Here is a 27,382-nt window from a genome sequence, read left to right on the forward strand (position 1 = left end):
TTCAAAAAGGGCAACTATAACAGCACACTCCTAGGGCCAAAACATTCTGATATTCTCACTATGGGTGTACCCTCTGTCTTCAGCGTGACTACTTATGTGAACAAAATTTGACCAACAGTTTTTGAATTATGCTAGGAACCCAGTAGGTTTGAAAATGAGAGCCAACATCCATTGATAGAATGGGGGGTTGGGCAAAATAAATGAAAATTCTTCCATACATTTAGCTCTGACAGTTAAATTCCAACACTCAACAAACTTTAATACATGCCAAATTTATCTTATTTTAACTATTTCAGCCTCAACTGAAGTAAAGGAGAAACAATAAAAAAATAACTAAGATGGAGGAGGATAGCAGCTTTGGTTTTTGTTCTTCCAAATCAACTTTGTTCATTGATGGATGCAAACATGATCACCTCTGCTTTGTGCCAGTACAGACAAATCACTAATTTTTTTTCTAGCTTATTTACCAGCATGTATGTATGTTTCCAGTCATTCTGGGACCTTCAGATACATTGTGGGTGGTCCACATGTGAGGATTCAGATATGATACATCTCACAACTTACTTAATTTTTGTAATGTTGAACCCCAGTTGTAATAATGTACATTACAACTGCTACAAATATTCGTAACATATAAAGTTTTTAAAATAGCAATTTAGTAGGAATGAAATGTGGTTCTACAGGAATGCCATATGGTCTATGGAATTTAAGAAAGAGAAAGAATTTCTCTGAACTATCCTGCAGAATTCCACAGCACAGAGAAGTACTGAATTCTATGGCCTCATTTTAAAAAATATGGACAAGTTATCAAGTGATGTTAATTATACGGGCTAGATTGTGCACTCTGCCCTGCATAAGGGGTAGCATATAGGTGTGTCACTCAAGGAGCAGTGCAGGGAAAGCACCGTGCCTTAGGGCTATCCCCTTGCTCATATCATACTGCCCATACCAGCAGCAGATTACTACTACCCACCATATTGACTCAGCCGCTCTGTCTAGTGCGCTGATGATGAGGAGGCATAGTCAAGGCTTTACCACCCAATCCGCATCCCTCCCTGTCCACTTCTCACCCACGTCTTCAGAGAGGATGATTGGGAAAGAGCAGGAACACCATTTATTCCCCTTTATGCAGTGCTTAATCTGCAATGAAAGAGGAGCCAGAACTCAAGCTATTTTTTTAACATAACTTGTATCGCAAGCCCAGATTTCTATGCCCAATCTGTAAAAAAAACCCTGTAACTGTTTTTATGTTAAATTAATACTTCAATTTTATCAATCATTATATTAGTTGAATATCTTTAATATATTAGAAATAACTTTAGAACACAAGAACGGCCACATTGGGACAGACCAAAGGTCCATATAGCCCAGTATCCTGTCTTCCAACAGGGGCCAACGCCAGGTGCTTCAGAGGGAGTGAATAGAACAGGTAATAAACAAGTGATCCATCCCCTGTTGTCCATTCCAAGCTTCTGGCAAACAGAGGCTAGGGACACCATCCCTGCCCATCCTGGCTAATAGCCATTGATGGACCTATGCTTCATACACTTATCTAGTTCTTTTTTGAACCCTGTTATCCCTGAACCTTGATCCAGGAAATCTATACAGACACAAAAAATTCCAAACACCATTCTTAAAATACATCCCACATTCAAAAGAAAACAGATCTCTAGGGGCCAAAACTCTTCCCAGATATACTGTTGGCTCTCCACTGGCCTAACTTAATTTACATATATACAAACAACAAACATCACTCCCTTTCTTTTTAAGGAAACACCTATGCAAATGAGTACTTCATTCATGTGAGTAACTCCTGTGGCACCATCAGGATATAGTTAAGTTGTATTTTTATTTTCTATCTGAAGACTCTAGATAATGAGCTTGGGTACTGTTGTTACTATACATCAGCTTGTACAACCCTTACTCATATTAGTGATTAATTACTCACATAAGCAGTTCCACTGATTTCAATAGTCTATTCCTGCAAGTAACTACTCACTGCATTAGAGCTTCTCAATCTGGTCCTATAGGGTTTAAATTTAGATTTTCCTGTGTCATATAGTATGTCTTGTACCCTTCACTATTGATCACAACGGTGTGCTGAGGGAGATACAGATATCAATATGCAAAACATTTAATCAAAATGCAATTAACCATTACCTTTCTTAAATCTCAAATAACAGGCTTTAATATTGTTTTACATGACTCGTATTACATGATCAGTAACATATTTCCGGAAAGATTATTTACAGTCTTATCTCAACCTATTCCATATGTTCTCTGCCAGCAATAAAAAAGGCACATAATAGTAACCTTTTCTTCCCCAGAAATACCTACACAATTTTATAGAACAAGTTAAATAACAGTACATGGTCCATCTGAAGGGGGGGGAGAGGAACATTCCTGTCAATAATTTCTCTCCACTTTTCTAACCATCATGAAAAATATTTAAATATATTTTTAGAAATAAAGCAAAAGCAACTCTGAGTAATCACTATATATAGTCTTCAGTTTCCAAAGTTACTAAAAGGGGGGGGGGGGGAGAGAGAGGAAGCAAACATTATGAGGAAAAAGTCTGAATAATATTTATGAAAGAAAAGGAGCTAGATACTTACCGTGTCCTGAGATTTATCTTTGACATCATAGACTGTTAGTTTTATTTTAGTCTCCTCATAGATAGGATATTCCGGTGGGAATGCCACACCAGTCAAAAACAGTGGGTCTCTTGTTCCCTGTATTACACAAGTAAACAGCTCAGATTCAGTAAGGTAGCAGCTGTGTACTGTGAAGTATGTAATTATAGACGAGTGTGCAGAAACTATGGAGTTCTAAAGAAATATATCTGCTACAGTAAAGAGAAACCTGAACTGCCAAATGCTACCAAAGTCAGCAACATAAAACTTAATGGCATAAAAACTTAATCATACTGAAAAGAGGTTCTTTTGAGATATGCAAGAGTCTAGCAAATGATGACAAATGCCCTCAAGTGGCCCTGTCACCATACATCAGTACTCTTATTAATGTTCAGTGATAAACAATTCATTTTTAAAGTAAGACGTTTTATAAAAGCGTTTCCTGGAGGCTAACAGTTACTACTGTGGACATAGACATAATTTGTGCAAACAACTGAAGATGTTGGTTGATTAAATCACCCAAAAGAAAGGTCTCACAATAATATCATCACAATTTTTTAAAAATTGATCAGCTTAAGCATCATGCTGACAATTAACTCAATTTCTTAACCAATGATTACCTTCTAATGTTAAAAATGTAAGCATTGATTTTTGCACGCTCAACTCCACACTTACCTCAGACTCACTTATAAAATAACTCTATACCTATATAAGTAGACCTTCTGTTGCTAAATATCTAGTTCAAAATATCTAGTACAAAATATGCAATCCCCTAAACATTATTTTTAGGCTACAGACTTTGGATATTACATTATCTTCTTTTAAAAAATAATACAACAGTGGTGTGTGATGGAATCCATAAAACTGGTAGTTTTCTGATTAGCTCTAACAATTTCAATAGCGCTACACTGGCAATTATAGTAAGTTCTAAGATATGAAAACTTTGAAACATACCATATGAAGCCCTTGTTGTCATTTCTTTGGCATAAACATATATAGAAAGTTTTTTATTAAAACAAACTTTAAATGTATTTTAAAAATTATTGTAAAGATATCTTTAAATTTCCTAATAATTGAGAGGAAGTTTTTAGCATAACTCACATAACGTTTGTCTGGTGTACCTTCCATTTTTAACGAAATCCACCAACTACTAAAAAGGAAGTGTCCTAACCACAGACACCCAGAGCGTGAACATGACAAATTCAGAGCTCTGTTCAGAATCTGGGTCATACTCATAACAGAAAATGAGTCTACTTCTGTCTGAATCATTTATTCCACCTACAACAGTACATCAAGCTAGACAGTCTGCACTGAACCATTCTAATCTGTTGCAGGCTATTTGAGTGATGCAGTTTCAGGATGGCTGACGGTTCAAATCATGACAACTGAATTAGCAGTCAGCTGGAATCAGAAGATCACACAAAGTGCTTATGAAACGTTCCTATGGCTTAGATTTATCAAACAGCTCACTTTATCTGTTAAAGTAATTTTGAATTTGTATTTGGGGGAACACTTTCCTGCTTTTAATAACCTTCTCCAATATTTTGTACATGAAAAGTTAAGTTTATGCTACATAGTTTCACTTATGTAATTATCATAGTAAATAAAAACTTTACTGTTTATGAAAATGAAATTTCAGGGGGAAAATACAAGGGCTAGCAAAGCAACCATGCAACTTTTGCTACAAAACGTAAATTAAATTAAATTATTAAATCTATACATCTCCTTTTCCGATCAAAAAACAAAAACACACTTTTAAAACCTGCAAAAATGTCAAGTTTCCAATTGAGGGGAGAATAAAACAAAAATGAAAAGATAACACATTACATAATGTGTAGTACTTTCTTCTGTGATTAAAATGTTTGCACTCATATTTTAGCTTATTTTTACATACCTTTGTTTCTTAATGAGAGTAAATATTCTCTAGCTCATTCTAAAGCTATGTCTGAAGAGCCAGACTATTCTTTATGTCTCCTGTTAGAAAAATAGACCTTTCATGAACAGGCAAGTTCATTTCCGACTGTTTATCCTGGTTACATGCCAAGAACTGCAGAACATTCTCAGGTATGCTTTGCTAATAGCTACAGCATAGCTTGCCTACTAAAGACCATGCACTAACTTGTTTCAGCTGTTCATTTACTTTCTAAGGAAATAATATGAAATTTAGTAATGAATGGTAATGTAATAAAAGGAAGCTCACCTCCACAATTTCAGTGCTTGAATATCTTGTCAAAGTCTGTTCTGCTGGATGTACTACTGAGATCTGTACAAATGTATTCAGCTTCCGATCACGGGCAGTAGCCACTAGATCCTTGCAGGCTGGAAATGGCACAAGAGAAAAAAAAAATCTCTAAAAACAAATCAGAGAAAACTCTGACATGGGACAAAGCAGACTAAACTACAGCTCTGGATTAAATCTCTGAAAGACTTGAGCTGATTTAGCAGAGGAAGTCCCTTGGAAATAGTTTACAGAAATAGGAAGTCACATGCTGCAGAGCTGAACTGAGATTTCATTTCTACTAAGCACATCTGCAGCTCCTGCAGGACTTCCCTGCCAGAGGCTCATCAGCTCTTTTATACGAACACATGCACACGCACAGGCAAACTCTGTGACACTGGATAACTTCAAAGTTAAAAAATCAGCTTATTTGCCATGAAATCTCTCTCAGGCAGCCTTACTTGGTCATCTTTTGTCTGACAAACTTTATGGTATTTCACGGTTTCTGGAAAATTCTAAACCAATTAAAATTTGTCACTGATTACACTGGTTTAGATGTTCTAACATCACATTATCAGTTTCTTGATTAGTATTAATCACAGGGCAAAAATCTACATTTTTAAAAGCAACAACAAAAATCAACTGTTCTGTCAGTGACTGACAGATATAAATGGGAAGACTAATTGCACTCTGGCTATAACACATCATTATTAAAACTCATTTTACTGGATAAATATGGAGGAATTCAGTTTTTAATTAATAATGAGCTTTCAGTCTGGGCTGAAAAATACGCAGTTAGTGCTTCACATAGCCATGCAAGTGAGTGAGTTTACTTTCCAGACTCAGTCTCTCATGTCTTCTAATAGAAAGAGCAGAAAGGGCTGCAAAAGCAGTGCCTCTCACTTCCTTCAGTGGTGAGGAGCAGGAGCACAGCTGAGCTGCTCTGCAGCAACCACCATTGCCATTGGGGACATGAATTGGCTCCAGAGCTGAATGGAGCCCATCCAGCTCTCTTTAGTTACAAAAAGTTCCTACAATGTGGGGTGTAATGGGATTTATAGATTTTTCAGTCCCCACAGCGGTACCCTAGAAACCCTGCCAAGCCAGGCAGAAGTTAATTCCAACCAAAGGTTCGGGCTGATCTCAGGGAGTTACTGCCAGCTCGGAACTTATTTAAATGCCTCTGACCTTCAGGCTCAGCACCTTAAAGATGAGCTGGGTTACTCAAAGAGCAGGCAAACAAGCTAGCTACCTGGCTTTGATAAGGAGGCAAGATGGGGAGTTCTGAAGAAACAAACACATACCTAATTTGGTTTGTATTTTTCTGCTGTGTGTTTGGAGTTTATTGTGTTTGGAATGCCTTATAGACAACATAAAAGGAAAGCAGCCAGAAACTTTCATCATTTTCGTATTATGGTTAAATCAGAACCTGGAAATAATAAAACGTAAGCCCCAGACAGTATATTGAGGTTTCTTTTTAAATCTGGATTGCCAGTGAAATCTATTGCTAGACACTCTAACACTGGTCCTACCACATCTTAGTACTGAAAGTAAGAATATGGACAACCTCTCTACATGAAGACCACCTCATGAAATGGATGATGTAATGGCAACAGAGCCAAAGAGCTACTCAGCAGCAATTTCTGGAGCCACTGCTTTAAAAGATCCCCAACTCACTGACATGTCTATAACTACCAGCACCACCCTATCTGATTTGGAGGCCTACTTTATTATGTTTGAAAGAGTGATTATCGCATCCCAGTGGGCCAGATAGACACAGCCTACCTGAATTGCACCCTTCTTGAAGGATGACGTAAAGCAGTTTACAAGGCCCTGAACAACAAATCTGCCCAGGAGTATGAAGTAGCTGAAGTTGGCAATGCAAATTCCAGTCACAATTATTCCTCGCAAGGTCCTGATCTCAAGCCATCACCCAACCCCTAAAGGGCAAGTCTATCCTGTGACACCGGACTGTGAATAGCTCAGGGAGTCTACTGTTCTAGGAAAATACCTGTACATCCTTCCAGGGAATGTGCAAGACTGGGTCATCAGCATAAGCTGGCACTGTGTCAGAAGCATTCCAGGCAATGAACAACATGCTTTGACTTGAACTTACAAGTCACTTCAACCCAGATACCAATCCTGAAAGGAGGGTCCAGTCTTCTGGAAATATGATGAGCCATCAGAAATGATGGGGGAAAAAACCATTAGGCTATCAGAGGAGACAGGTGAAAACAGACAGATACTCAGAGCGATTTCAGAGTCCTACTAGGGAACCTTCCACTGGCCAATTACAAAAGTAACTGTCAGATTACAGAGACCAAAGAGATCCATTTGACTAACTGTTTTAGTTGTGGGATTGTATGGAATAGTGGACAGAGGCTTTTGTGAGCTGACCAGTTGGGCAGGGGGGAAAAAAAGGATAACATCAAGTCTATGTAGACCCAGTGAAGATTTGGTAGTCTCAGAAGTAACTCATGTCTGAGTTAGACTCTGGCTGTGCCCAAAACACCAACCTGGTATAGATCCTGTGCAGATCACTTGTGTCCATGTAGTCTTATCTCTACGAGCATCCTGATCAAAGCAGTGAAGGTTGGGATTGAGATTGCTAGCAAGGTACCTTGGATCATCGTTAGGATGGTTTCAAACACTGATGGGGCTGAACCAGATGATAGCAAGGCTGGGAAATAGTGATTGAAGATTTGAGGTAACATTTTCAAAAGTGCCTAAGTCTCATTGTAAGTTAGTGGATTTGGGGCTCTTAAGTACCTAAGTCACTTAGGCACGGTTGAAAATTTTACCCTTGACAAGTCTCCCTCAAAATTTACGACACCCATTCTTGATCCCAGAAAAGTCAGAGAGGAAAGTACGCAGTTTTGTTTTCAGGTCAGTTTGTGAAATCCCCCAAGAATGCTGAAACTAGCCATGGTGTTACATCTTTACCAAACCTCACCTCAGAACTCGTCAGGATCTTATGATCTGATGTAGTAACAACATGAAAAAGAGGTCTATCCACAGCTAACTATAATGGGTCCATCACCTGGAAGTCCCAAATTTTGCAATTTCCCCACTTTGAAACAAAGGCATTTGCTCTGTTAGGTAGAGTCAGACTGCAGACAAGCTAGTATACCACCAGCTCTCAGCACCAACAGATATCCAACCAGAGATCCTGCCATAGCTCATGCTCTGTCTTGTTCAGACTACCTAGAAAGAGACAACACGTAGTAACATGCACAAGCCAAATCTTGTCTTGGGGTTCACAAGACAATCAGTTTCTGCGCCTCCTGATCAGAATGCCAACATGTGGCAGCAAAAGGAAATTTCGGGATTCCCCTAGTGCCCTTTGAGCACATAGAGATAAACATTATTGGACTCTTAGGGGACACCAATTCACCCCAGTGGTGGTCAGTTACACCATTCGCTATCCTAAGGCCATACCACTGAGGTGAGCGCCTGTCCAGATCATTGCCAAAGAACTCTATAGAGGACTTCTCTTGAGATCTGCTATCCCATGAAGATCTCACTGATGGCACTAACCTATGCCTTGTCTAATACTAGAAGCTTGGGATCTCATTCAAATGTATCACTTTGAACCTTAGCATATCACCCAATCACCCACACAAATGGTCTGGTTAAAAGGTTTAAAAAAACAAACAAACAAAAAACACCTCTCAGAAGGCATGTTGTGAAACTTTGTGGAGTCAAAACAAGAGACTGGGAAAAGCTCACTTCATCCTGTTTACAATATGGAAAATTCCACAGATGTCCACTGCTTTCTTGCCCTTAAAATTGTTGTATTGGCTCTATCCCTGGGAAATCCAATATCTTGTGGCTGCTTTCTCCAAGATTCTTTAACATTCTTTTGATATACAAAAATACAGTATGGTTCAGGAAACTAACATTCTACTGCATAGAATGCAAATGTATGCATAAATGCAGCCATTTAATAGAACTGAAATATTCTATAGAAAATAGTTTGTATAAAACAACCCTGACATGTCCTGTAGGAGTGTATTCTTAACCAGATGTGTAACATACAACGTGGGAGGGGACATACAACATAGTTCCCCCTTATCCTTGATGCCCAAGGCCAGCCACACATGCACAAACACAGGCAGAGGTTTAGATTACTTTTCAACACTACCCTATACTTAATTCTGGAAATGACGGAAAACTTAGTGAACTGAGAAGCAGCAGCCTGGAATTGCATGCCAAAAGTATATGAATCTATTCATGTGACCATTGACTCATCATTCAAAAGCCTGAGTCATTCATCCCCACAATGGCCCCATTTCTGCTAAGTCCACCCATGCACAATGATAGCTTAATGAAGAAGGTTGATTAGGAATTAAAAAAAAAACAACCTAAGACATATACAGAGAAAATGGTCTGATACATATTAAGCCAAGAAAAAATGCATGTACGCTATGTGTAAAAGATACCCAGGGATGTTCAAAGTGACTGATGTGAAGGGGGCAGGGGGGGTGATGAATGGCTGAAAATGTCTATACATTTTACAAAATATTGTGGTCCATATATGAAACTGGTTTACAGTACAAACTGCCATCAAACACACATTTCACTGATTTTATTCTTCAACATTTAAACTTCATTTTCAAAGAAACAAAAATACAGAGGGAGTACATAAAATGTTGTTTTGTTTCCATGACTAACAATTTCTATTCCACTAACACTGTAAATTATCCTTCCACAATATGCAGTATAAACTAAATAAACAAAAGAAATGCTTTTCTTTGTCAATCAATTCTCTGGTATTCTGCTGGCGTGCTCCAAGCAGTAGCACTATTCCGCATTGTCTCTTTCAAGATGCATGTATACTTCTAGATTACCATGCGTTAGACTCTTGAGCTCTGTCATCACTCAATATTATACTGTTCACTATACTGCACTAACATATTGTTCTGCGTGTGAGTGCTTAGAAAACAAAGAGGCAGGATATTTAAACCAAAGCTGTTAATAAAGTCTCATCATAACAATAGATAAACGGATAAACCCTCACTTTCCCTTTCATTTCCCCCATACAACGCAAGGTTGTGGGCACACAAGGCATTCCTTACTTCTCTTGCTGTCCTGGCCCCAGTGATCAGAGGGGCATTTTTGGGCTGCCTGTACCAGGCCTGTAAAACCAACATTTTCTTCAACCCGCTCCTAGTGAAAAATCTCCCCTTTTTCCTCCCACATGTTGTGCAATGCATAGCCTACCCACACTGGCATCCAAATGGGCTGCTATACAACACAATCGTGCCTTCAGTTGGCCAAACGTACACTCCTCCATCATCCGGCAACTGCTCAGCAGGCTAAATGCTCTCACACCAGAGGAGGGCTTTCTGAGTCAGGACAGCAGAAGATAGGCTGGGTCTCCTAAAATATCAGCGGGTACAGATACCTCATTGATATCTGTGTTGTCTGGAGGAAATAAATTCTCTTTTGTCCAAACAGATAAATGCCAAGCCTTCTGAGCACCTGGCATCATGCAATTGCTAGTGCGTCCCATGTTGGTGTTCGTGAACCTCCTGCCACAGCTGGGACAAAGGCTTGAATAATGAGCAAGTAGTACCCTTCTGGTATCTCCCTGGGGGAGGAGCAGACACGTCTACCACCTGTGGGTAAACCACAGCAATAATTGCCTCACAAGCCTCCATCACCACAGCACCAAGTGTTTGCTTGCCAATACCAAACTGGTTAGCCAAGATCCGGTAGCAGTCTGGGGTAGCCAGCTTCCAGATGGTAATAGCAACCAGTTTCTGGATTTGTATATCCTCCCACATCTGCATGTCCTCGTACTGAAGGGTCAGGGAAAGCTCCTCATACCACTTCATGAAGGTGGCCTTCCTCATGAGGCAGTTCTGGAGCTATTGCTGGTCATCTCAGTTCTGCATGATGATGTAGTCCCACTACTCTTCACTTGGCCTTATTCCAGATCTACTAGTCAGCTGTCTCCACTCTGCCATGTCTGCATGTGGCTGGTATGATCTCCTCACCAAGGAGGATGACAAACGACTGCCAAAATGCCTTATACCGTGTCTCATGCCCTCTCTCTGCTGCCAATTGTGGAAACAGGCATTGCACTAACAGTGCTAACAGCTGGAACAAGTCACTTTCCTGAGCTGGATCAATGCCTTGATACCAGCTGAAATTGAGGACATGGACAGAAGTGCGGAATCGGAAGAACCAGAAGTGCTTTACTTATGGTGTTGGTGGGCTAAGTACCCCTCTGCACAGGGCCTGGGAAGGACAGACATGTTTCACAGTGTTTTCTGGGAGAACAATTCACAGAACAACGCAGCTTAGTGCAGCACTAAGAACCCTGGGATACGCCACCGGGACTCCTAGCCTGGGTTAATCCAGTGCCAGTGTGGACGCAGCTACATGAGTATGACTTGACAGTGTAGATGTTCACAGCTGCGCTTCGCTTGACCTGGGTAAACTCTACAGTGAAGACATACCCTGTGCAGCTGGACCATCCACCCAATCAGATACACTTTTTTCTCTTTGAGTAACAGGCACCATACAGCTGCCCCTACCCCTCTGGGAGGAAGTAAGTGTGTGAGAGTGCGCACGCACACGTGTGTGTGTGTGTGTGTGTGTGTGTGTGAGAGAGAGAGAGAGAATACAGACATACATGGCTTCTTCCTGCCAGTCACAACTGGATACTACAGTAACCTAGTTCAGCAGAAATGCATAGTATATAAAACAGCTACCATTTTAAAGGGTGATGCCTGTAGTTAGCAGTGGGAGCACGGCCCCCATCTATAGTTCATGTAAAAAAGTGGCAGAAAGTGGGGTTGTATCAGTTTGGCTTGGGGACATTAAGAGCAATCCTTGTGATGTGTGCAGTGGAGAAACAATGTTTTAAACTATGATCACCTTAAGTAGTAAGCTGGTATGTTAATCAGAAAGTCACCATCATTCATAGAACTTTGGAACTAATATAAACCTTACAATCTTAAGAAACAGTTAAGTATCACTGTAGAGTCTAACATTAAAGCCAGGCAAGCATATGCCAGAAAACAAAGGCTGCTTTGGAGAAATGCTATAAATTTGTGGTGAAGGGAAGGGGGGAATGAGCGTGAGAGAGATGTGATGCCTGCTGTTCCATACACTTTTACATGGGAAAAGAACAAAGTCAGTTCAAATTACCATTCTCAATACCACAAAATTTTTATCCCAGAACACTCACTGCTCACTTTGGTTGGCATTTGCAATACTTCAGAAAATTATATTTTGTAACGTCTTTTCATCTGTTATGGGCAATAGTGGGTGCCTAAAACTTGATCAGATCACAAACTATTCCATTTCCAAATGCTAGATTTCTGCTATCTGAAAAAATACCATGAATAAAAGGGCAAGACCATAATCTAACATTGCAGCTGTCACCAACAGCCATGGAGGCCCCTGCCTACATTGTAGCTCAGCAGTATGCACCACATGTGTAAGGAGGAGGAGGCAGGTCTTCCCTAGCTCAGAGGAATTAACACAGACATATTTAGTATTGTGACTTGCCAAGTGCTACACTACTTCTTACTGTTGCCTGATACTGCTGCTACATTGGAATCTTGGGTTGAGCAGTGTGCCACACAGTTCAATCTTGGAAGCCATGCTTATTTATGGTGCTAAGCTGTGTTAGTAGCAAGGGAATATCTGGGGTCCAGTGACTGAGGCACCCCTCTCTGGCCATTGTGTTCCAGCTGCAATGCTGCATGCACTGTGACTTGCTCCAGCTGTTCAGCCAGTGTAGTTTACAACTGGGGTGCTGCACCATCTAGTACATGCTGATGCTGCATGTTCTGCTGCTTTTTGTTTTGTTTTTTGGGAGAGGAGATGTCATTTATATGACCAGACCCTTCTGGCATGGATCTCTGCCTCTATTTGCATATTGCATCTGGCTCTGTCATTGGCCTGCTGTTCAGCCTCTGCAGTACTGAGCACAATGCGCAATTCCTTCTGTGCACAGTGTGTACACAAGTCTACTTCCTACCTGCAGGTGTGCCGCTTATCCTCTTATGCTCTCTAACATGCTGATGTAAGTTAGGCCATAATTTTGCTCAAAACAAGGCTGTCACTTCAAACTGTAAAACACAGAATATGGCGCACTAGATAAATGCTCTAAATTCAGTCCACTTAGAAAACTACTGGTGTGTGTTTATGCTAATCACTTTAGTAGAGCCATATGTTCTGTATACAAAATAAAATAAACAAAACAATAATTTCATTCTTATAAAGAAAATACCTCCACACTCCTGTTGGGCACCTGAAGAGAACGTGTGTATCAGCATGAGGAAATCTATAAAGGGCTAGATCATGACTTAAATAGTGATAGTAAAGCAGAACTTAAGTGGTAGGTTTAGATTTTTTTAATTATCTTCACTTCCTGTCCCTACACTGTAAAGTGGCTGGCATCACTGATAATGACACTCCTGTTCTGCCCTGGAGGGGATTCATTTCACTGGGAAGAACAACTGGGAGAGGAGAAAGATTATGTAAAGTGATTACAGGCTTATGAAATCACTGTATACATTAACTTAAAAATGGATTTACACACAGATATTCCAAAGTTGTAATTGATTTGGCACATGTTGATACTTTAGTGCAGAAGTAATTTTTTTTTCCCTCAGGGGCCAAATTTCTTGGTTAAGGTACACTCAAGGTCCAGATTTCAGAGAAAATAATTTAAAAAAATAGCAATAATGATAATAAGTTAAAAAAAGATTTCAAGATCCATTCAAAAGCATCTGGCAGTCTGGATTTGGCCTGCAGTCCACCTATTGACTGCCCCAGCTTTAGTGATCTCATAATATAGCAGTTGTTTTCAACATGCCGTCTGCAGATCCCTAGGGGTCCACAAACTATGTCTAAGATTTCCAAAGGAGTCCACATCCCTCATTTGAAATTTTTTAGGGGTCCACAAATGAAAAAATGTTGAAAACCACTCTACTAGAGTAAGAGAAAGCAGAAGTTAAGGTATCATTGCCCCTTCACTTTTTTTTTTAATATATCTCCAGCAATCATCACAGGATTACTGTAATGAAGGCCCAATCTCACAAGAATACTGTTCACAGATTTGCCATTACATTTAAAACAGAGTGATTGCAGGATCTAGTGTTAAATGAAAAGGAGAGAAAAAGCAGATAGTCACTCACAGTAAACTTTCACCTTTTACTTCATTGCTTTTTATACCACAGGCTTCTGTGGTCATTTATTTTAGGTTCTCCAAATATAAAGTATTCTACTGGTTCTTAAAGGCACAATCATTTAGTCTGAAAGCAAGAAATGAAAGGAGGTTGACCACCACTGCCAAAAGAGGAAATAAACTGTATATTAAAATAAGAGCTCCAACTGATTTCCAGGCTGGAAACTTTTAAGCTGGGTGCACTGTCCACAATATCCAACTTTGGAACAATAGCATCATTCTTCTGCATAAACACTTATATTCTGGTAGCAATCAACTAAGGAGGTGGTATTTCACTTCACTATGAATGCACAATAAATTATAACAAGATAAGCACTGTTGAAAGAAGTTCTGAGGAAGCCACTAGTCTGAATTTCTTGGATGGAAAGAAAATTATTTCTTGAGAGCAATTCTCTAATAAGGAAAGAAATAGTTTATACGAAGTTCTTCTCTTCCCTCGTCCCCATGTCTGTGTCATCACACACTCACACCATCATCATATATTTTAGGTTTGCCAAAGAAAGTAAATTCTTTCCCAAAATAAAGCAACCAGAAATAAACAATACATAACCTAAGTAGTATATTAAATTATTTTCCTTTGGAAGGCACAGGCACCTTTCTTCAGGAAGATGAGATGTTCTATTTGATATCTTTTAGATTGTGAGCTCTTCAGCATAGGGAATGTACGTTTGTACAGCACCTCACACAGTGGGCTCAGACCTGGTTGGCCTAAAGGTGCTACTACAATATAGATGTTGTTAAAAATTACAACAATAGTATTACAAAGGTGACTACAATGAGGAAGTCATGCACCTAAGAGCTAATCACAATTAAGATTGCTCTTTAGCAGCTTCCTAATAAATATTTTGGCAATGACGTTGCAGATTGCTGTACACTCTTACAGACCTCTGTGTACCCTGTATGTAGCAACTGTAGCAAGTGTCAGAGAGGCGACAAAGACGTGATGATTCATAGATATTAAGATCAGAAGGGACCATTATGATCATCTAGTCTGACCTCCTGCACAACGCAGGCCACAGAATCTCACCCACCCACTCCTGAGAAAAACCTCTCACCTATGTGGGCAACAAAAATGATTAGGGGACTGGAACACATGAGTTATGAGGAGAGGCTGAGGGAGCTGGGATTGTTTAGTCTGCAGAAGAGAAGAATGAGGGGGGATTTGATAGCTGCTTTCAACTACCTGAAAGGGGGTTCCAAAGAGGATGGCTCTAGACTGTTCTCAATGGTAGCAGATGACAGAACGAGGAATAATGGTCTCAAGTTGCAGTGGGGGAGGTTTAGATTGGATATTAGGAAAAACTTTTTCACTAAGAGGGTGGTGAAACACTGGAATGCGTTACCTAGGGAGGTGGTAGAATCTCCTTCCTTAGAGGTTTTTAAGGTCAGGCTTGACAAAGCCCTGGCTGGGATGATTTAACTGGGAATTGGTCCTGCTTCAAGCAGGGGGTTGGACTAGATGACCTTCTGGGGTTCCTTCCAACCCTGATATTCTATGATTCTATGTCTGAGCTATTGAAGTCCTCAAATCGTGGTTTAAAGACTTCAAGGAGCAGAGAATCCTCCAGCAAGTGACCCATGCCCTATGCTACAGATGAAGGCAAAAAATCTCCAGGGCCTCTTCCAATCTGCCCTGAAGGAAAATTCCTTCCTGACCCCAGATATGGCAATCAGCTAAACCCTGATGAGATGCTGGTAATATATTAAAATAGCATCTAAAAATGAAAAGGCAGACCAACACTGGACCAACTAAATTATTATAACAAATGCTGACATTCGAGCATATACCCAAAAACCCTTTAAGATCAATCTGACTGAAGAGATTCATGTTTCTTTTCTTATAAGCTTTAATTTACACGAATCAGAGCTTGACAAAGGGTAAACCAACTGACTCAGTTTTGATCAGTTCCACAAACAATACTTGAAAGATTTTCCAAGATAAATTAATGGGGGAAAACTTTAACATTACAGTTAGCCTCCTCTCCACTCCTCTCCTTTGTGTGTGAAGTAATCAGAAAAGGTCAGATTACTTTCAAAGAGGGTATTATTATTATTTATTTAATATCTATTTATTATTTGTACTGAAGTGACACCCACAGGCCCCCAATCAGGATTAGGGACCAGCTGTGTTAGGAGCCATGAAAACATCAAAGATAAATGAGTTGTAGATCTAAAAACAGGACCAAGTGTAGATGCCGAAACCAAGGTCTGAGGAAAGTAAAATATCAGTGCTGCCACTGTGTCAGAGCTCACTCCTTTGCTAAAAGAGCTCTTTGACATGCCTAAAGCAGGGTAGAATGGAGAACACCTCCAGGTCAGAGAAAATTAGAGAAAGATATACTTTTAATCAAGAGAGAAAATGGAATTCTGCAATCCAGGTCAATCACTTTTAGCCATTTGATAATTACATTTCCTAACCAGCACACACTTGATAGGAAACTGCTGAGTAATCTGCATGTAGATGATGATTAAAGGAGAAGAGAGCCCACCTGGAACACTTATCAGAGAGACGGGTGTTCTGGATCAACAGCTAAATGAGCGATTGAAGTAAGAGCTGCCGTTAGAGATTAAGCCATTTTGGATATTAAAAAAAATAGAAATGTAATAGCACAGGAGCTGCAAGAGGTAACAAAGTTTAATCTCTTCATTAGGAGAAAGAGGGGATCAGACTATGAGAGGGAATGGAAAGACTATGCGTCATTAACACCAACTACAGAGATCCCAGAAAGGTAAAATAAAGAGTTTTAGGAAAGGTGCAATCAAAGAGTGGTGGGGTAAGAGCTCTAGCGGATCCACTCACTTTACTGGAACAGTTTTTGTGCAACACCAGTAATTCACTCTGCAGGACCCATATTCCAAACATCCTTAAGAAATGAGCTATATCCCCTATCCTCTTTAACTGAGGGAGTACCTCTCAAATGGCAGAACTCTCTGGCTACAAAGACCAGCCAGAGGATTAAGCAAGAACCAACACTTATTGCATGACAAATGGCGTACTGGTGGTGCCCTGCTGATAGCTCTAGCAAAACTGTGTAAAGGTAATTTTGAAATAACCCTGTTTAAAATAGTTTATATTCTTGAACTTTCAGGACCTTCTAGGTCAACAATCTGTTCATCTCCTCAAAACTAATGAAGCTGTCAGAAAGGGTATTGTTCTAAATTGTCATCTCATGTATTGTTGTAGCTGACATTTTAAAACTGATCAAAAAGAGAGAGACACTAATCACCTTTCACAGACCAAAAGACACTGAGCTTTAATGTGACACATAAACAACATAGTTTGATGCTGGTAACCTTCGTGGAATGTCATTTCCAGCTGAAGTCCCTTAAAAGGTCAAAGAAAACGCTGTTCATGCTGGAATACTGACCATGCTTAAAATTGCTTCATTACTATAGTGTTTGTTATCATATGTAACTAAACAATGGCCCTTTTTCTTTTCAAAAGAATCACTGAAATAATATTTAATTGACCTGAACTCACTAGAACAATTAAATTAATTAGCTAAGGATAAAAAAAGTCTTTCATTTATTTCCTTGTACAGGGATTTACTTCCAGGTTTTGAGACAGTTTACCTAGGATGCATCTCCTCCTAATGAAGTTAATAGCAAAGGATGTATTGATCTGAATGGGTGTGAATTCAGACCTCCACGTAGCCAACATTGCTAATATGTTACTGTAGAGATCTCATATTCTAGTGCTTGAAGGCTTTGAAAACAATTCTGCTGCAACCTCTGACAACTAAAATAGTTACATGTATGTGAAGCTCCAAGACCCACCATTATACTAAAAATTCCAAAATAGTGCCTTCTGATAATGCCAAGCGAGTTTACTTTTTAAAGCAAGCTCTGTCTAAGCATCTCAGATGAGACCATTGCATATTTCCCCCTAACCATTAGGTCACACTTAGAGCAATCAGGAAGAGCAAATGATTTCTAACCAGCTGACAGATAAGCCTGACTACAAAAGCATAGCCTGCCATCTTAGAAACAATGTTAGCTGGGATTTTGTAGTCATCTGAAAATTCCAAATCTTCCAGGCCCTGAAGGGGAACCTCACTTTTCAGATCAGAGCTCACAATGCAGGACTCACATTTCAAATCTAACATAAGTACATATTTAACCAAAGTGGTGAAAAGAAAAACATCTAAATAATGGAAGGCTAAAGTCATCTTCCCCCTTTTGATTTGACTTTTATGCCCATATACAAAGATTTCAAGTCAGTCTTTTGAGAAGTATCTTAATGCACTATTGCAATCCGTTCAGTAGGCATATTTAGAGATGTATTTTAACAGTTACATTTGACAGGAAAATCTTCAGTTAACAAGGTACACTACTGTTAACTCCAAATAAATAATCACAATCTATCATGCCACAGCTTACTTTAAAATGGTTTCATTAATATATTACTGACTCATCAAAACCTAATGATTCCGTGGGTCAATACCATACTGTGCACTCACTGCAAGAACCATGACCAAAAATATTACTATGATCTGAAAATAACTCAGTTACTTTAAAATTTTCTCCCCAAACAAGCTGCAACCACTTAAGTTGAAGCTAATGGCAGTTACCATGTTAACTGAAATTTCATGTGTCTATTTATCTGGGAGTGTGAAAGTGGCAATTTGAATTTCATACTGTTGAGTAGTTATGCAGTTTGAAATCTGCTTCCTGTAAATGTTGAAATTAAAATTCTTTTTGTAAGGATTCACAATAATAAATCTTATTTGCTAGAATATATGTAGAAAATAAATACAAAAAAGGAACAAGCACATGTGGCTCCATGGCAATCCAATATTCACCATTGTCATGTAATTAGGATATGTTTTGTACAAAGTATGCCTTGTGAGGTATCATTCTAAAAGTCTTGATCTGCTAGGCAGTAATATCTCGTTGAATTGTACATATTATCGTCATATGTGAAGTTATGATGTTTGGCTATGTGTGTGTTACTGAAACATGTGAGGTTGAAAACACTCACAAGCAGCCTTTCAGGTACAACAGTAAAAAGGCCAAACAATGTTAATGGCTTACTGAGGAAATGCACACAAGCACAAGGATTACCATAGGAACTGTGTACAACAGAAACCTCTCTGAGATAGCACAACACAATGGGAACTGTTTAACCCAGGTCACAGAAAAGAGCTTTCCAGCAAGTGGGAACATGATATAAAAAGGGGACAATGACATCATGAGGGGACCTCACTCTCCCAACAAGAAGACACCTGGAAATACCTGAGGAACGAAGAACTGAACTGTGGGAAGTGATGGTCCCAGGCGAGAGGGATTTTTAGCCTGTGTATGAAAACCTTGGAAAGTCAAGATAGCTTGTGCCTTAAGAATCTGGCAGCCTGTTTATCACTCAGGGTGGGAATCTGCTAATTCATATCTTACTTATCTAGAGTGTTAAACTCAGTTTGTGGTTTTGTTATTTACAAAGGTAATCTGCTTTGATCTGTTTGCTATCACTTACACTCTCTCTTTTGTAGTAATAAACTTGTTTTGTTTGGTCTAAAACCAGTGTGTGTGGAAATAACAACTTGGGGCAGAAGGCTGTTGCATATCTCTCTCTCCACATTGAGGGAGGGGGCAAATTTTAATGGGCTTACACTGTACACTTCTCTAGGCAGTGCAACACGGTATAATTTTGGGTTTACACTATAAAGGGTGGTGTGCAGTTGAGTACTGGGCAGTCCCTTAGCTGAGTCTTCCCATGCAGAGCTGATCTCAGCATCTGTGTGTATAGCTGCAAGTGGGCGTGTCCCTTCCTGTGCTGGTTAAGTGCAGTCTGAAGCCTGAGGGAGGGCTTGGCTGGCTTGCTTTATCAATACAGTGTAAAGGGAGCCCAGGTTGGTGGGTCAGACAGGCTCAGTGGTACCTGGTACACCAGTTCCAAGTCGCACCCTGGTGGAACCCCATCACAGCACACACAAAACTATGTCAGTCAGAAATTCTCAAAAGGAATTCTCAGAATTTATTTCCTATTTATTTTCCTATTCAGCTCTACTCTAGCCTACAGAAGCCTAACTTGTTCATACTACTTCAACTGGCAAATTAAATCAACACATTCTGACATCCTTTAGAGAGAGACACTAAAAATATCTGAATGCATTCACTCAGAGTGAGAATGGAATTCCATAATACTCCTACACTCATAGATGTCTTAGTCTCAGAAAGCTGTGAAAACTATTGCTTTCAGACCCTCTGATTTCTCAAAGCACTTTAAAAACTGTAATAGCTTAGTAGTACTGAATCCCCTGTCCAGCCAGCCATCTCCTGTCCATTCCAGCCAATTGAACCACCATTTTAACGTTGCATTCAGCTATATGGTAACACATTTTTAAAATAGTTACATTTGTAACAGTTATGAGGCTTGAGAGACCCCAGAATTACTGGAACATGGCAGCAGCTGCCCTATTAATAATGTATGAGACAAAGCATCTGAAAGCCTATTAGGTAACACATCCTGCAAATAGCAGAGTCCAGGAGATTCTGAGATGCCAAATAGCACATTGTGATGAGAGGCCCTCACTGGCCTGAAAGACCATCATTAACTAATGAGGGGAAAGATGTAACAGGGATAGGCTGCTGGAAAGAGTAGAAAGTCAAAGGCAGCAGGAACTGAGGGAAGTGCTGAAAGAAGTTTGAACATCTTCATCTACCCGTTTCCCTCAACTGCCCACCTGAAGAGGAGGCATTGTAAATATCCCTGTGACAGGGAGAGAAAGATCTTCTTTTGGCTTCCTGCATGGCTTACGCCCGGCTGCTCTGCAGCTTCAAAATACTATACATTTCTTCTGTCTAGTGAGAACAGCCAGGACTGCAGGGGCATGAGCCAGCAGCAAAGGAGAAAACTGTAAGAGATTTCAGTCAACTGTGCCACAGAAACCAGAATCCTTCAACTCTAAAGCAGTCTTAGTGTAACTATAACTGCTTTTTAAATATTCAGACAAAACCAGCTTGATATTGTACTACTAACTCTAGTGTATTGTGATTCAGAAAGTGGAGCTTTCAGGGTTTTAAAGGCCAGCAGCAGTGGGACTTAGCAATGGGTTTCCAGTTCTTATAGCTGTAGGATGAGAGTAGGCAGAAAAACTGCTCCCCCTGCAGATATTTATCAGGAGAATGATGAAGGTGGGAGTAGGCTTGCCTTGCCCCTGATTCCGAAAAGGTGGGCCAACCAGTCACTTCCTGAAGTGTCTGGGTGGTAGCCAAAAAAGAATATCGGGGGAAAGGGAAGGTAAAGAAGTGCCAGCCCTCCCATCCAAAAGATTGTTGAAGGCTAGGAGATTTTGAAGCTTCCTGTGAATAGTGTGGGAGTAGCTCATGCCGGTTTGGCCGGTTTCTACTTCTTTCACATGTATGAGGGGGTCAGGAGTACTGATAAGGATCTTTATATTCTTCTAATGGAGAAGAACCCCGGGGCCATCTTAAGAGAGCATGCTTAAAACTGCTTACAGGAGTGTGTGTGTAAGATAAAAGTTGGAAGAGTACAGAGTTAGGAAATGGGGAACACAAGAGAGGGAGGGGGGAGGAGGATTCAAAATTTAGGGTGGGTAGGAAAAGAAAGAGGAAAGGAAAAAAAGCAGGGTGAAGTGGAAGAGGAATACAACAAACGTAAGAGGAACTGAGTAAATATATAAAAAATGTTAATTAACAGAAAGGGTACATGCAAAATAATTTAATGAATAACCAAATTTTAAAAGATTATTTTGAAAATGTGCTTTGGGGACAGAAATCTGCATAGATCTAGCTCTGTGTTTCTGTCATGTCCCTCACCTAACTGTTTTTTGTTTGATTAAGCTGAACAAAATTATCCACCCTGGTTCTTTCCAGTTATTTTTCTGAGGTTGCACCTACGGCAGGGTGTCTGGAGTTACTTCTGATTTATATTCATGGACGTGTGATCAGAATTATCAGAATGGTTATCATTTTCACAACTTAAAGTGGCTGTTTCATACCTGAACTGAGCCCACTGGCTGTGTTCTTATATATTATTTTTTATACCAAGCATTAACTTTGAATTTTTATATTTAGCTGAAACAATCATCTTAAACCTACACATATTCATACTGTAGAATCACAAAAATTTTACCCTAAGTGACTTAAGAGCCTAAGCCTCATTTTCAAAAGTATCTTAGGCACTTAAGAGATTACGGGTAAAATTTTCAAAACTGCCGTACACAGCAAGCAGAAACCCATGGCAGCAAGTCTCAGAGCTTGGGTTTACAGACCTGGGCTCACACCTCAGCACTAAAGCTACGTAGACATTGTGGCACAGGCTGGAGCTTGGGCTCAGAAGCCAGGGGACGGAGGTGGCCTGAGCCACAATATCTTCACAGCTATTTTTATCGCTGTAGCACCAGCTCAAGTCTGTAAATCCAGACTCAGACTCAAAGCTGCGGGTTTCTGTTTACGGTATAGATGTACCCTAAGGATCGGATTTATACAGGTATTTAGGCACCGATGGATGCAGATAGGCAACTAGCGGAATTTTAAAAATATGCATCTAAGCATGAAATCAGTAGGAGTTAGGCACCTAACCTGCTATTAGGCACTTTTGAAAATTCCACTAGACACCTATCTGCATCTCTAGGCACCTAAATATGTTTGTAAAGCTATCCCTAAGTAACTTAGGTGATTAAATCCCATTGACTTTTAAAAATATTTAGGCTCCTGAGTGCCTAAACCATTTTTGAAAATGGGACTTGAGTGCTTCTGAAAATTTTACTTAACATTTATATTTAAGGATTATGGGGAACATGTAAAGCAGCAAAAAAAAATACATAAAAGAGAGAGAAGCTGGTTTTACTGGAAAAGTGTAACAATTCTTTTTTGTACAAGACAAAAAAGAAAAGCTCTTTCCCACCCTCCTCCACACTTTTCCCTTTACTTGAAGTGGAAGCAATCCATCATCTGCAACCAGAAATCCAACATTTGCACAGTTCTGTCAGCATTTATTTCTATTATCTGCTGCATCACTCCAGAACAATGGTGATAAACCCCCATCTCTTAAAATGGTTAAATCCCAGCAGAGCCCTTGCAACTGTTACAGTTTTTCAAGTTCGGATGTCCACAAACTTGTCTCTGAACAGATTATCTTTAGCTATTCAAAATTTATCTTTATGTATGAATTTATTCCAAAATATGTAAGCAAATCCATGTAGTAAAAACTTTATGCTACTGGGTTTAGGATAAAAGTTTTCCTCATTCACAGCTCTGTTTTATACACATTTGTATTTACAAAGCTGTCACATACTGTATGCCTGGACTGCACAAGTTAGTTCAGGGGGAAATTATTCATAGAAGAAGCAACAGCTTTTGGCAAACCAGTGGAAAACAGGTTGAGTTTATAGCACAAATGGAAGATAAGTGCTTCAAAACAGTCTGCTCTTGCTTCTGCTACTGCTGGTGCCCAAAAAGGCAGCTGCCCTCTCAGATCCTCTGCTGTTGGTACCAGTCTATCTGTCACTTCTCTCTTTCCCGCACACAGGTTCACCACACGCTATGACCCCCTGCAGAGCACATGAGCATTCTTGTGCTCAATAAGAAGCCTGTGTTGACAAACACCAATTACACAGAAAGGTGCGGTGTGGGATTTTTGTCCCTATAACCTACATGGAATTTGAGTTTACACAAATTATAACAATGCAATAAACAGAGCACCAAGGTAGTTCCCATTTTCCAAATATCTTTAAGTAATAACAGACACCATACAAGGTGAAGACATTTTCTGTGAGCAGCTCTATCAACAATTAGACATGCTTACTGAGATGAAAGCTAATTAGCTAAAAAGGAACAAGCAGGAGTAGTGCTACACTGGATAGAAGATGGGATATCGACAAAGGTACAATTCTTTCTTACTTACATTTCAAATCTGTTCCTGGAGGTGATGTTTCAGCACCTCCAGTACTCCAGACTACGACTCTTGGGTCAGTTTTTCTTACCACAAGTGACAGGCAGAAGCCTTAATTAGACAGAATGAAAAAGAACAAACAGGGCATCTAGGCTGATGTCGTTAAGAGAGTGGAGGAGACACACGAGATGTGGGGTGGGGCAATTTGTAAAGAAGTGAGATGTGTAGGCTAGAGAAGTGTTATGCAGAGCCTTAAAGATGAAAGCAAAATATGTAAAAACCAATTCATTGATACAACTCCAACTGCTCACACAACTCCAGTGATGGATGATGACTAATTTGTAGCATTGGAGTGGTGCAAAGCAGGCAAAATATCTGGTGTGGTCCAGCTGATTTTAACCATGCCATAGATGGAGAGCAAGCATAATAATCCTCTATTCTGGGACTGTATGCGGCATATGAAATTCAGGAAGACTGGTTTCCTTTTGCAGAAATTTGGAAGGAAGGAGGTGTAGAGCTTAACTGTGTTTATAATGGGAAACAAGCTTTAACCTTAGCTATGGAGAGGCTAACATTACTCAAGAAAAAAATCTCTTTTATCCACCCACCCCATATGCCTCAACTCATTCTATTACAAAAAAAAAAGGCTGCTGGAGAAGAGAGAATGCCCTGAAGGTCAGCGAGAGTGGGGTATGCTCCTAAGCTAATGACCTTTTTATTTGTTTTAATAGAAAATGTCCTATCATTAGTCTCTTACTTTTAATCCAGGGGGGTGTTAGCTCAGGCACCTCTGCTCATCACAAATGTAACAACACATGGGGGGGAGAGGTGATTTCCCAAGTAGCTACAGCTAAAAACATTTAGGACTTTTTAAATCAAAATCAACCTCTTTACAAAAGATATAGGTTGGGTTTAGGGTTTCCTACACATTCAGGAGGCTTCTCTGTTCTCAGACAGGTTTACCAGAGCAGTTGGCTACTAAGTGTTTCAAAAGAACATGTAGTTCCAAGATCTCCCACTCTAAGGTTCAGAGAAGGGTGGCCAGCCTTCTAATTGCTGGTAACCAGACAACCAAGGCCTTGCCTCCTCCCTGTCTCTTCTCCCAAGGCCTCCCCGTGCCCCTCCCCGCCCGCCCCCGCTTGCCACCTCTTCCTCCAAGGCCCTGCCCCTATTGCTCACTCCCCTCCCCCTGTCGCTCGCTGGATTGTCTCAAGGTCCTTGCCTGTAGGTAGGAGACAGCCCCAGCTGAGCAGAGGCTGGCATGGGTTAATGACTCAGCATCTCCCCCAACCGCCCGGTAACAGGACTTTTGGTTCAGGTGCCATTTAGGATTGCCAGGTCCCTTTTTCGACCAGACTGTCCAGTCAAAAACCAGGCACCCGGCAACCCTAAATGGCACCCAGACGCAGAAGCCAAAACCCAGACAGGAAACAACTCTAGTTCATAGTCCTGAGACCAATAGAGCCAAATGCATTCAGCAGTAGTGGGTTAGCATAGCTCTCTGATAAATAAATGTTTTTTGCCAGGGCCCACTTCACCTTTTGTTTTCATTGATCTGCTTTGGACTAATTAACACTTATGTGACTAGAGCTGCTGCCTAAAGAACTACAGATGGTGCACTGGAGTTAAAGAAAACACTTAATCAGACTACTTGAGCAGTGTAACATTTGGGTTTGGAATGCAGAGTTAAAATCAGCTTCATGACCTTCTACAATTAAGCACTATCACAATATTATTCAGGGAGAAATGTTATGACAGAAAGAACGAAACCTTTTACTTGTACAGGCAGACAGCTCTACTTACAAACCCCTCTGGGGAAAAAAATACAAGTGCCCTATAGATTTCAATTTCATCTTTAACCCACTGAGTACCACACTCCCTCTGAATCCTGTGAAAGATTCTATTCAATTAGATTTTTACATCAGGGACTACACCTATACCATTATTATTATGCTGGAAATAAGCTAAAGCTACACAAGAAACAAATATTAAACAGTCCTTCAAAACTCACTCCTCAGAAACATTTCGGGACATACTGCAAAATTTCAGGGCATATAAATTGAATACTGCCCCAAAGTTATTCTCTGATGTGACAGCATAAAGTCTATACAAAGCTGACGCAATCCTTACCAACTATCTATCTGGATTCTTATACCACATCAGTCATTGTGATATCTGAGCACCATCACCATGGTACCTAATGGTCTGCTATGGCAGGAACATATAAAATGCATTTCCACTGGCCATTGCAGGATGGATAAATAGTATGTCCTAATTAGAGTTTGTTAATTCCTTCTAAATTTTTATACCATGCTTATTGCAGTAGCATTTGAGCACTTTATTAACTAACTGTCTTGTCTGCTTTTTTATCCACTTCCTCCTCTGCTTTGTTCCTTCCTTCCTTGTTGTGTTTTCTCTTTTGCTCTAAAAGTAAATGCCAACAGCACTAGATAGTCAAACTTCTAAAGACTGCAGTGGGGATCCCCAAAATCACCAATTCCTTCGATCACATATCTTAGTAATTCAATGAAATTTTAACACTGGAAAGAATTAGTAAGAGCCCACATTTTAAAAAAAGCAATTGAAAAGTAAACTCTAGAAGAGGCCTGTCATAAATATAAAGGGAAGGGTAAACCCCTTTGAAATCCCTCCTGGCCAGGGGAAAGCTCCTCTCACCTGTAAAGGGTTAAGAAGCTAAAGGTAACCTCGCTGGCACCTGACCAAAATGACCAATGAGGAGACAAGATACTTTCAAAAGCTGGGAGGAGGGAGAGAAACAAAGGGTCTGTGTCTGTCTATATGCTGGTTTTCTGCCGGGGACAGACCAGGAATGGAGTCTTAGAACTTTTAGTAAGTAATCTAGCTAGGTATGTGTTAGATTATGATTTCTTTAAATGGCTGAGAAAAGAATTGTGCTGAATAGAATAACTATTTCTGTCTGTGTATCTTTTTTGTAACTTAAGGTTTTGCCTAGAGGGGTTCTCTATGTTTTTGAATCTAATTACCCTGTAAGATATCTACCATCCTGATTTTACAGGGGGGATTTCTTTATTTCTATTTACTTCTATTTTTATTAAAAGTCTTCTTGTAAGAAACTGAATGCTTTTTCCTTGTTCTCAGATCCAAGGGTTTGGGTCTGTGGTCACCTATGCAAATTGGTGAGGCTTTTTATCCAACATTTCCCAGGAAAGGGGGGGTGCAAGTGTTGGGAGGATTGTTCATTGTTCTTAAGATCCAAGGGTCTGGGTCTGTAGTCACCTAGGCAAATTGGTGAGGCTTTTTACCAAACCTTGTCCAGGAAGTGGGGTGCAAGGTTTTGGGAAGTATTTTGGGGGGAAAGACGCGTCCAAACAGCTCTTCCCCAGTAACCAGTATTAGTTTGGTGGTGGTAGCGGCCAGTCCAAGGACAACGGGTGGAATACTTTGTACCTTGGGGAAGTTTTGACCTAAGCTGGTAAAGATAA

The 27,382-nt window shown here is 40.1% G+C and overlaps 1 protein-coding gene across 1 annotated transcript in view; it reads right to left on the bottom strand.

The window, feature by feature from the left end:
- The window catches only part of INPP4B (inositol polyphosphate-4-phosphatase type II B), a 489,632-nt gene that overhangs the window by 256,751 nt on the left and 205,499 nt on the right, over positions 1 to 27,382 (bottom strand). The window contains exons 9-10 of the mRNA XM_084627075.1: positions 4,834 to 4,952; positions 2,616 to 2,732 (exon numbers count right to left, since the gene is read on the bottom strand). Of these exons, the coding sequence (XP_084483201.1) occupies positions 2,616 to 2,732; positions 4,834 to 4,952 (236 nt within the window). The remainder of the gene's footprint in view (positions 1 to 2,615; positions 2,733 to 4,833; positions 4,953 to 27,382) is intronic.

The sequence above is a fragment of the Lepidochelys olivacea genome (genome assembly GCF_965140295.1).
Source record: "Lepidochelys olivacea isolate rLepOli2 genome assembly, chromosome: 4".
In the NCBI taxonomy this organism is placed as follows: Eukaryota; Metazoa; Chordata; order Testudines; family Cheloniidae; genus Lepidochelys; species Lepidochelys olivacea.